This window comes from Urocitellus parryii, chromosome 8, assembly GCF_045843805.1.
Source record: "Urocitellus parryii isolate mUroPar1 chromosome 8, mUroPar1.hap1, whole genome shotgun sequence".
NCBI classification, from domain to species: Eukaryota; Metazoa; Chordata; class Mammalia; order Rodentia; family Sciuridae; genus Urocitellus; species Urocitellus parryii.
The window spans coordinates 31,543,276-31,555,714 of record NC_135538.1 but is presented as its reverse complement, the minus strand read 5'-3'; the positions used below and the strand labels follow the sequence as shown (position 1 = coordinate 31,555,714).

General features: G+C 34.9%; 1 protein-coding gene across 1 annotated transcript; it reads left to right on the top strand.

The window, feature by feature from the left end:
* Positions 1-9,876: 9,876 nt before the first annotated feature.
* On the top strand, positions 9,877-10,923 carry Taar9 (trace amine associated receptor 9). Its single transcript, XM_026381330.2, has one exon. The coding sequence runs from the start codon at positions 9,877-9,879 to the stop codon at positions 10,921-10,923; it is 1,047 nt and encodes a 348-aa protein (XP_026237115.2).
* Positions 10,924-12,439: the final 1,516 nt, after the last annotated feature.

The following is a 12,439-nucleotide window of genomic DNA, read 5'->3' as shown; positions in this document are numbered from 1 at the left end:
AGCCAGCTGGCACTCCTTCAAAGTGTTTAGGACTTATTTTAAAGAGGCTTTCCTGTTTAGCTTTGGAGTCCTCTTGATAACTCAGAACAGTGTTGCTCAGATTGACCACTAAGGGACAGCAGAGTATGGGAAAAGAAGAGGGCCACAACTTAGAATAGAGATACTCCCTTCCATATAATACAACATTAAAGAAATGCAAAAAAAATTTTTTTGTACTATATTTCAATCCCCTTTGCACTTTTACCTTCTATCATAGGGATCTTCTTCAATCAAGGAAACAAGTCTTAGCTGAAGACTAAGGAACATTGTCAGGAAGTGAAAACTTTTAAAATTGTTGAAAAAACAAAACAAAACAAACAAGAAAAAAACCCTACTACATAATTTGAACTATGTGCTTTAGAATACTGTATCAATAAATTTTGGTCAAGAAAGAATCTAATGATAGAAATTCCAAAACCATTATTATACCTAACTTATTTCATGTCTCTTAAAATAAACACAAAATCTTGCACAACATTTTTTTAGACCATAGTGTAGAATTTTAAACACTTTAATCCATTTACATGTGACTTGAGAAAAGTGATTTTTTGTAGCAACATTTAGTAGATGCCTAAAACACAGTAGGTTCAAAATAAATGATCAATTCCTTGATGCTCTTAATTCCCAGGCATTTAGTTATGGATATAAGATTAGAGCCTCCAAATCAATCTGTGCAATCTTCTTGAGCTCTACATAGATACATCTATTTGTTTATTAGTCAGTCTCCACTTCATTTCCCAAAGGCATCCCAACTTCAACATGTTCCAGCTGGAAATCCTTTTCCTTTTCCACCATCTTTCCGAACTGTCTCTTCCACCAGGTTATTTAAGCTAGACTGTAAGGAATCATCCTAGAATTTTTATTATTTCCCATTCACATCATTAAATCCATCTTTCAATTTTTTTTAGACAGCAATTTAACTCATTAGAAAGATTTAGGAAAGATCCTCAAATTTTCAAAATAAAGACAGGATAACCAGGTTCAGAGAGGAACCAAGTGGAAACACCATCACTGAGTGATCTTCTTAGAAAACCACCACAGCAACTTTCCACCTTAGCTCCACTCTAGCACCGAGGGCTAGGGACAGCATCATCACAGCTGCTGTGAAGAATCTCTAAGTCAGTCTGTGCTGGCATCATGCCTGTAGCTTCTGAATAGTTCCTTACACGATTTACACATTTTGTGGGGCAAAGATGTCAGAAGCAGACTAAGTGTTATAATGTGGGTCCTGATGTCCCCTCCCTTGGTATTTTTTCATGCACAGGAAGAATATTTGAATATTGGGTACTTAAATTAACATAGGTTGGTTACAAATAGCACATTTACCCCCCTCCATACTTATATTTAAAATTGCTTATTTTTCTCTTCACATAATTTCTTATATTACCCAAAATATACCAGTTCCTATCCAAGTGGCAACTCAATTCTCCCAGTTATTGCTCCTTGTCACCAGTACTTCCGTCTTAATCCTTCCAAGACTCTGATCATCCAGACAAATCAATAAAGGCCATCTGTACAGATCCATGCCTGAAGACATCTCTTATTTCAAGCAAAGCATAGGTTGAAATCTACCATACTACTAAAAATTCTGTTTTCTGGAAGAATTTCCCATCCGCACAGTTCTTCAGGACAATCTCGGAGAATGAGGATAATGCCAGAGATGTCATCTTGTGGGAGGTGTGGGCATATTCATAAATCAGTTTTGATATACATTGTTCTTTCTAGATTGTCAAGTGATCAGGAACACCCAAAGAGGCTATCAACACCAGAGAGACAAAGCAGCAGAGGAGAAATGTTGTGACATTCTTTGGTGGTAGACATCAGTTGAAGTCATTTGTCCTTACAGTTAGGAGTGAGTTTTGATATGTCTCAGACTCCTAAGTCCCCCTAGACTTTAACTGACACATTCTTGTATTTTCAATTTTACCATTCATCCTCTGTAATACGTGTACCTACCAAAGTAACTGGGGTAACTCCTACTTTCTGATAACCATGTTATTTTAGCATATATTATCAATGTTATTTTTTTTTACCAGCATGTTGTCCTTTAGAATAACAGTAAATTTATTTCTAGAAACTTTCTCTGTACCAGATTGTCAATTAAATGCTTTATTTACATTTACCAGTATACTCATTAATATGAATCATCCTCACAAAATACTAAATAATAGGCATTATTATTTGAATTATATTTGTAAAGAGACCCACATAAAGTTACCAAATAAATGGCAAAGCCAGAACTTATATTTAAGTCATTTTGCTATGGAGCCAGGGTATTAACTAGTAGTTGACAGTACCTTGGATGAAATAATTCTGGAAGAGAGCAGGATTAAATTCAGTATGGACTTATTTTCCTGATCCTGACAAAGAATAGTAGATAAGAGGGAAGGTATTTTCTCCCTGAAACAAAAAACAAAAACAAAAAAACACCTAATCTGTCATATACATTTTAAACACTGTTTACCTTGACATATGTTACAGAACTATTGATTATAGATCTATTCCCAACATTGGCTGGAGCTTTAGATTTGAACAAAACTCAATTAGATTTTATAGTAAGCTCAAAGCTTGAAAATAGAGACTTATAAGATAAGTTAGGGAGTAATTTTTAGGAAATACTTCATTTCCCCAAATTTTCTATTTTAATGATTGCATTACCAGATATTGGAAAACATAAATCTGTGTTCATTTACTGTACCTACAAAGCACAATTGTTACATAAATTGAAAATCTGAATTCACTGGACAATTTGCCATTGCCTGATATTGCTGTTGTTTAAATGTATGTTTCTCCCCCAAATTTACATGTTGAAACCTAACCCCAAGGTGATGGCACTAAGAGGAAGAGACATGGGGATGATTATGTCATGAGAAACTCTTCTCTTAAATATGGAATTAGTGCCATATGATAGAAGTCTGAGGGAGCATCCTTTCCCTTTCCATCATGTATATATGTATATATGCAGAGGCATTATATATGAAAAAACAAGCCCCCATCACACACTGAATCTGCTTTTGCCTCCCCAGCCTTCAGAATATGAACAATAATCCCTGTTACTTAATTACCCAGTCTAAGGTGTTTTGTTACAGCAGCCAGAATAGACTAAGACAGACATACTCAGATATGTCTCATGGAATTTTTGGTCCTAATTCAAAAATAAATATTTTGTGCTCCCTTTTCATCTTCTTGACCTACTAAGTAGATATAAATTTGGATTAAGAAGTTCTAGACCAATGGCTCCTACTTTTTGAATACATTGGAATCACCTATGGTGCTTGATAATAAGGTCGTTTTTCAGATTCAAATTCCACTTAGGTAGAAACTAAGAAGCAGTAGTAATTTCTGTTTCTGCCTTTATGTGCATGCTAAATTTTGTGGGGTTTTTTTTTTGTAATTTTATATTCCATTTCTAAAGGAAGATCTTGCCATGCACCATCATCATTATCATTAGCTCTTTACACCTTTAAATCTGATTTCTTCCTTCTTCACATATTCTTATCTGGTTGCGTTTCAACTTTTAAAAATATTAAAATGACTTTGATTGAATTCTGGCAATTTTCTGATGCTTTTTGTCTGTGTGGTCACTAAACAAGCCAACAATAAGAGATTCTGATTCTATAGACATAGGATTATATTCTGGGCACCTCCAAAATCACTTCAGAGTTAATTAATTTGGGGTGAAGACAGAATCATTATTTCGCTTTTTCTGGCTTGTTCCAGGATTCCCAGCTCAGCCTCTTAGTCATAGTATGATAACACTGCACATTAGTCATACTTCATAAGCTTCTCAGCACTGACCTGTCTGGCTTCCACATTATTCTTGACTGATCACTTTTCATTTACCTCATATTCTCACCTCTGGTGAATTCTATCCCACCCTGATTTAATTTCATTTTTAGTCTGCAGTTTGGTCTTGATGCTGTAGATCTTTCCCTGCTTTTCTTATTCACTCTCATCTGGGACATTCTACTCGTCCTTCAGGCTATTTCTGCTCACTACTTTTGTGAATTCTTCCCTGCTCCAAGTTGGCCCGGCAATCTGAGCTACAGATTGCACAAGAGGAGGGGCCAATGCATTTGCTGTGAGGAATTTCTTTTGATATGTTCCAAAATTTCTCCTGATCACCCATTAGATTTTGGCTATAAAAACTCCTTTCTGCCAGGCCACTCTCTCTTGCTCTCTCTCTCTCTCTCTCTCTCTCTCTCTCTCTCTCTCTCTCTCTCTCTCCCCCACCCTTCTCTTTTGCACTGCTGCAATACAGATCTCTTGGTCACTCTGAGTGTTGTGGTTACTTTCCTTTCAAATTTTATTTCTCACAGTTCTGGATTCTGAGAAGTCCACTGGTTCTAGTGAGGGTTCACTTCGTGGTTCATAGACAGTTTTCTTGTCCATGAGTCCTCACATAGTAAAGTGGTGAGGGAACTCTGGTATCTCTCTCAAGAAAAAAGAAAATCAATTGAGACCATTCTTAAGGTCACACACACGTTGGAACTAGCAGAAAAAGGATTTAAAGCAGCCATATCTGTGATGAGGTAAGATAAAATAAGCTACCAATGAACAAATACAGGAAATTTCAACAGAGAAATAAAAACAATAAAAACACCAAATAAAACTCTGGAACTGAAATGAAATACTGTGGATGGATTTAGCCCAAAGGAAGCTACCTAAAAAAATGGTCAGTGAATTTGACAACAGATCACTACAAATTATCAAGTATTAAGGACACAGAAAGAAAAATGATTGAAACAAGAATAAACCATCTCAGAGAACATTCAGATAATAACCAATGGCTTACCATCGTGTAATTTCAGCCCTAGAAAGAGAGAAGAAAGATAATGTGTGAACAAATAATTGTGAAATATTTCACCCTTGCCACACCCAAGAACAAATATTTAAAACTTAGAATTTTGAGTAATTAAGTATTTAGTTATGCAAGTTGCCGAACAAGGATTTGAGTATGAGGTCTCTCAATTCTGAGATCAGTATTACTAAACACCCCACTACTATTTTGCTTAATAATAAGGTGATTATTAAATAAAAAAATAAACCTTGAAAAGTAATAAATTATATTTTCAGTGAGAGTGATTTAAGTTTTGCTAGGCAAAATCACCTATACAAAGTTTATGTCATTATACTGAACTTAAAATTAAGTCAAAGTATTGTGACAGTTTCATTATTTTTTAGTCCCTTTGTCACAGATGATTCTGTCCAATATAGTAGCAACTAGCTCCACGTGACTATTTAAATTTAAATTAATTTAATTAAAATTAAGGCTTTAGTTTCTCAGGCATGCTTAATAACATTGGAACAGTGCAGAACATAGAATATTTCTTTCATCACAGAATTTTTATTGCCTAGTTCTGTTCTAAACTAGTTGGAGTTCAAATTTATTTTCTCTTCAAAAGCATGGATTCATTGAGAACACTAAATTTTGTTCTCTTAAGCTCCAAAATTTGTTCAAGAAAATTGTAGGGAATCATTAAGATCGGTAAATATAGGTTTTAAAAAAATGAACAATATGAACTTAAAACATGGCAGATATTTTTTGGAGGGGGGCAACCTCCTCTTAGGTATTCACAGTATTCTTGTGCAGGCTTCTGACTGCTCCATGAGAGCTACTTCATTTTACACAGATTTTTCTGAATCTTTTTTTTTTTTTTTGTACAATTTACTCATTCCTGTGGTCTATGCTAGGCAAGAATGGATTGTTTATGGTTATAATGGGATACTTACTACATGTAACGTGAATGAAAAACAATCTACTACATTTCTCTCACAGTTGAAGTATACTTTTCAGAGAGCTCTCTAAGAGGGACAATTTCCTAAGAACTTCCAGCATCAATCAAGGTTAAAAAGGAAAGAAAAAAAGTAAAGGAGACATTTATTATTATCAACAACTTTTCAACAAAAGCTGGTCATTTTCCTGTGTTTGTGTTGTTTCAAGTTAATCAATTACACTGTAGAAAAGAATTCTGTTGCAAAGCTTACACTATATTTTAAAATGATTTCCCTAGTCACAAATGTAACAGACAATGCTTCATCCCATATGTTTATTATTTTACTAGATTGGTGTCCTTAGATTTGTTCACATCCTCTTTTTCTTTCAGGGATTCATGGAGATGTTCCTAGTAGGAAAGAAATATCTTTAACAACTGTTCCTTTTTGTTAAGTAGAGAGAGGGCTGGAGTCGTGTGGGAATAGTGATAAAAACAAACAGAAATAAGTATATATGTAGATGTTTAATGAATAACCCTACTTTGCAGGTGGACTGTTTAATTTATCTACTTTTTTGTTTGTAGTTTGATAAGTAGAAGGGCTTGGATACAGAAAGCAAATAATTGTTTAAAATATAGAATTCTTTCTCTCACACACAAAATAGGGAACCAATTCTACTTTGGACACACTGGGCCTTGCTTTTGAAGAAAAAATCAGTAGAATAGTAGTGATAGCCACTCAAATATACTATGATTTTATGTCCTTTTTGTTTTGCTTTCAGGGAAATCATAAAGACATGAAAAAACACAAATATAGATGTTAAGTGTTATGCTTTAGCGATGTAAATTGTAGGTTATATTGAAACATGACTGAATCTTAAGGGTTTTTGCCTTTAGAATGATGAGGGAGAGAAGAGGTTCATGAAGCAGAGAATATAAGATTTTGCTCATGGGAAGGTTTTATTGGGATGAGGTGGTGGTGTTAAAAGTGGCTTGCACAAAATGACAAGTGGAAGATGATGAGATGCTTGGAAAAGGGAGTTTTTATTTGGAAATAATTTTAAACGTACTGCAATATGTACAAAGGCCTACAAAGCACATTTAAAAATCCCCTTTACCCAGATTCATCTATTAAAATTTAGTTCCATGTGCTTGAACATTTGTTTTCTATATCTCTTTTTATCTGTGTGTTTAACTTTTTTTTTTTTTAATTATCTGAGAGTAAGTTGAGCCAAATATTTCAGTAACTTAACATTGATACATACCCTCACCAACTACCATCCCTATTCTGGTGTGGTCAGTTGGCCCAATAATATTCTAGGGTCACATATGTCTTTTGGTTGTCTTGCCTTTAGTCTCATTTATCTGGGAAAGTTCTTCAGTTTTTATAACATTGACATTTTTGAAGAGCATTTCCTCAGTCTTCCATTCTCTTACTTCTAAAAATAGGAAGTTTCTCAACTTGAGTTTTGTCTGAAATTTCTTCATGACTAGATTTAAGTTATGCCTACCTACCTGGAATACCATGTTCATTATATTATGTGCCTTTTGGCATACTTGCCAATCTACCCTTCATTAGTGATGCTAGTTGTGGTCTTCTAGACTAGGTATTATTTCTCCACTGTGCAGGTACTATTTTTACTTTTGCAACCAATAAGCAGTCTCTGGGGAACACTTTAACATTCGAATACCTGATCCTTGTCAAAGTTAATATTCATTAATGATTTTTGCCTGAACCAATATTGATGTGCTGTTCCAAAATTATAATGCCTCTCTCTCTCTCTCTCTCTCTCTCTCTCTCTCTCTCTCACACACACACACACACACACACATTAGTGTAGCTTAATTGATTCCCATTTTCCAAAGGCTTATATTTTTAAAAATTTTCCACAATTATTTTGGCACTCAAATTATGCCAGGCTTACAAGTTCACACTGGCAATATTGTCCTTATGAAATGCTCTGACATTTAAAAGAATATATTTCTAAATTTTAGGCATAAAAATGGTTTGTTTCTCCATGTACTCCCTTTCTGTCCTGTCATTGGATCAAATCATTTCTTTGAGAAGCCCTAGTTCCTCTCATTGGTGAGAACTATTAAACAGTAAGATGTGGATCATAGGAGTGCTTATTGCTACTCAACTATCTTTGCTTCTATGAAAAGGCAAATTATAGAATACTTGATGAAATCAAAAGCTGGTATTTTCCTGCTGAAAGTGCAAGGTTCTTGGAAAAGTTATGTGTATACACAGAGGTGTGTGTATCTCTATCTGTACACTCTCTTGATAATAAATTTATATAGTCTATAAGTTTTAAATGGTGTGTGTGTGTGTGTGTAAGGAACTGAGGGAGGGGGTCATTTTCTTTTATACAACAGCATTATTATTGGGTGCTAGCAAAACAGGGATTTCCAAGACTTATGGAGACAATATTCTTTACACAAACTCTCAAACACAGCACTTCCTATGGTGGCAGTGGTAAGATCCCTTTAGTCATCTTGAGAAAAAAGCAAGAGATGTGGAGGACCTTATCAGGAAAGCTGATGCAGGAGAAGAGAATATGTGGGCACCAGCATGTTTTTATTCCATTACAAACTTGGAAACACATAGGTGCACCATGTGGGGAACCCCAGGAGCAACCTGGAGACACTGCAACAAGACTTACTTCTGAGCTATCATATCAGTGAGAGCTTGAACATGAACTGGGAAATCAAGTCAAAATGAATTGATTTAAAACTCACAGACTAGTGAAGCCTGCAATACCAGGGATGTTACACACACGCACACACACACACACACACACACACACACCATTTAAAACTCACAGACTATATAGGTTTATTACCAAAAAGTGTACAGATAGAGATAAAGATTCACACACCTACGTGTATACATATTACTTTTCCAAGTACCCTGCACTTTCAGCAGACTCCAGACAAGGTATGGGTAAATAAAAATAAAGTAAAGTCCAGTCTCTAGCTTGAAGATTCAGATGCAATGTTGCACTTATTCATAGTTAAATAAAGTAAAAATTATTCACCTGTCAGGTCAGGTGGATTCTGAAAATCTTCTTTAGACTATATACCTCATTAAAAAAAAAAAGCACCAAATGTCTAAAGAAACCAGCTTGGCCCCTATTTCTCCATTTGAACTTTAGATGACAGCATGAATCTACACTTCCAGGGACATAGCTAATTTAAAATACCACTCCAGCCCACTCCAATTGCTGCCCACTACTCTGTAGTAGGTTTAAAACTATAGTGCTTTTTAAGGACCCAAGGTGATGTACTATGTAAATTATTGCTTGTTTTAATAAATTCTTATTGATTTTGGACATTGAAAACTGGCTATTAGCTTGGGAAATACTTTAACACTGATTAGATTAATGTCAATTTGAAAAAGATATTTCTCCAAGTCAGTCAAGCTGTCCAAAGCAAAAATAAACAAAAAAGAAATTAAAAAATCCAAAATTCTAAAATTACAAGCAATAAAAAATGTTTCCCAAATTATGTTTAAAGTGATTATGAGTAAACTCTTGCTCTGTCTTCACACTCTATACTATAGGGATTTCGAGGGGGATTTTGAGATTATAATTTGAAGGAGATGTAATTTCTTCCTTCTTGAGGGAAAAAAAAAAAAAAAAGAACTCTAATTTGTCATTACTGCCAAAGTGGCTGCTCAGGGGAGCTAGCTCAGGAAATAAAACTCAGTGTTTGGTGGCCTAATTGTTTCTCAACTCTGGTGGCTACAGATGAGATTTTTCAAAAGGTAAAGTGACACAGGCAGAAAATAACTTTTGAGATAATTCACAAATTAAATTTTGTAAAATAGACAACGGACTGAGTGTGTTGTCAGCCATTTATTTAGCAATATGATTTGACTGTATCTTTAATGGTTTTCTGCAAAAAGTTCCTGCTCTAAATGCATTAAAACCTTAGCAATACTTTTCAGAAAGGCCAAAAGTTTATAGATAATGTGCAAAAAAAATATTGTTATAAAATTGTTCTCACTTTAACTAGAGATATTTTTCCCTCCCAGAAGCCCAGGAAATTGCCATCTCTTTCTTTTTTTAAGTTGAAAAAATTGGGAATTTGAGAACTTGAAAATAATTCAAGCAAGAAGGCAATGGTGAACAATTTCTCCCAAGATGAAGCTGTGAAGCTCTGTTATGAGCATGTGAATGGATCCTGCATTAAGACCCCTTATTCACCAGGCCCTCGAGTGATCCTGTATGCGGTCCTGGGTTTGGGGGCTGTACTGGCTGCGTTTGGAAACTTACTGGTCATTGTTGCCATCCTTCACTTCAAACAGCTGCATAAACCCACCAATTTCCTGATCGCATCCTTGGCCTGTGCGGACTTCTTGGTGGGAGTGATGGTGATGCCCTTCAGCACAGTGAGGTCTGTGGAGAGCTGCTGGTACTTTGGGGAGAGCTATTGTAAGCTTCACACCTGTTTCGATGCTTCTTTCTGTTTTGCCTCTTTATTTCACTTATGCTGTATCTCTATTGATAGATGTATTGCTGTCACTGATCCTCTGACCTATCCAACCAAGTTCACGGTGTCGGTTTCAGCAATATGCATTGTTCTCTGTTGGTTCTTTTCAGTCACATATAGTTTTTCTATCTTTTATACTGGAGCCAATGAAGAAGGAATTGAGGAGTTAGTAGTTGCTCTCACCTGTGTAGGAGGCTGTCAGGCTCCATTGACTCAAAATTGGGTTCTGCTTTGTTTTCTTCTATTCTTTCTACCCACTGTTGCCATGGTGTTTATATATGGTAAGATATTTTTGGTGGCTAAGCATCAGGCTAGGAAGATAGAAAGTACAGGTAGCCAAGCTCAATCATCCTCAGAGAGTTACAAGGAGAGAGTAGCAAGAAGAGAAAGAAAGGCTGCTAAAACATTGGGGATCGCTGTGGCAGCCTTTCTTATCTCTTGGCTACCATACATTATTGATGCTGTGATTGATGCTTATATGAATTTCATAACTCCCCCTTATGTTTATGAGATACTAGTGTGGTGTGTTTATTATAATTCAGCTATGAACCCCTTGATATATGCTTTTTTTTACCCCTGGTTTAGGAAAGCGATAAAACTTATTGTAAGTGGCAGAGTCTTAAGGAGTGATTCATCAACAACTAACTTATTTTCTGGAGAAGCAGATATAGATTGAAAAGATCACCACAGGGATTTCGAAGATAACTAAGATCAAGTGCAAAAACAAATACTTGGATTTTGAGAGGCAAGTGTAATTATTGACCAAGTAGGAGGGTCTTACATTTGACAGTTGTTCTAAGATGTTGGTCATCTTCAAGTAGAATTTAGTGACAGATGAATAAGATTGTAAATTTCTTCTAATTTAGTATCTTTTATGGATTACTGATCTTCCACTTTCTTCTCTGAAATTCTTACATGTTTCTTCAAATAGTTTGAAGCATTGTAATATCTCTTCTATGCATGATCAGTGTTCAGTTTTCCAAAATACACAGGGGGGCGGGGAAAGCTATTGCTTAACATGAAAGTTAGATTTTCTGGGAACAAAACTCTTCTTTAAAGCATATAGTGCACAGTAAGTAACAAGTTTATAAATTCTTGAAACATTTTTTATTCTAAAGAGACTTTGTAGTGCCCAGATAGCTCTGTTGATAGAGCATGAAACTCTTAAAAGGACTTCATGGAGACCTGGAATGTAGAAATTTCTAGTAACTGAAGGTCATCTGAAAAGCATTTGCACCCTTGTGTTTTCTGACTTTGGCAGCTCTTCCTCTCATTTTATAGGTACTGCATTCACAAAGAACATGTTTAGTGATTACTATGATTGAATATATTATTTTGGAGAACATGACTTATTATTGTAAAAGACACATATGAATAAAAAGATGATCTCGGTACTTCATTTTTAGTAATTAGAAGTAAAATCAGAATTGTATTAACAAGGACAATTTAAATTATGATATTTTCACCTGTGAGTTCTTACTTTGAACTAGACACTGTATTTGGCATTGGAAACATATAAAACCAAGTGATCCAAAAATAAAAATGGATTGTTTTGAGATAGCAAAATCTCAAACTGGTATCATTCACTCTAGGAATAGTTTCAATTCTTTTACCAGATATATATCTCCCAATCAACAAGAATTTTACTTCATTTTGTTGAGAAACATATGTTTCATGTTTCAAGATGCAAATTTTTGAAAAAGAAAACTAATAATCCAATGATTTTCCTTCTCAAGTCTTTGAATCACTGGCTCAAATCTTATGTCTTTGCATCATTGCCTTAAATCTTTTTTAATAGGTGATTTTCACAGACCATTCTGTAACAAGCTTAATTTATGAAATGAGAAGAAAAAGTAACTAAGTAAATACTTCTACAAACATTTTATGCTATATATTTTATAGATGATTCAGATTGTAAATACTTTATATAAGATTACACTGTTTCATACTTGTTCACTAATATATTTTAAGTGGAGCTGAGAATATTTTGGAGAAAAAAAAGTCAAAAGCAAAATATGATAAAAGATGGAAATTTTCATAGCAGAATACCTGTTGTGGTTGGAACATAACATCCAGGAACAGGTGTAATGACCACTTTGAAATGATCATAGAATTTTAATCTCAGTTCATAAGAAGCCCCTCAAAGCTTTTGTCCCCTTGAGTAATAAGAAGCCCTTCAAAGATTTTGTCCC

What these genes read in the sequence shown, in the direction of transcription:
- Taar9 (XM_026381330.2), top strand. Translation starts at nt 9,877, where the DNA reads ATGGTGAACAATTTCTCCCAAGATGAAGCTGTGAAGCTCTGTTATGAG.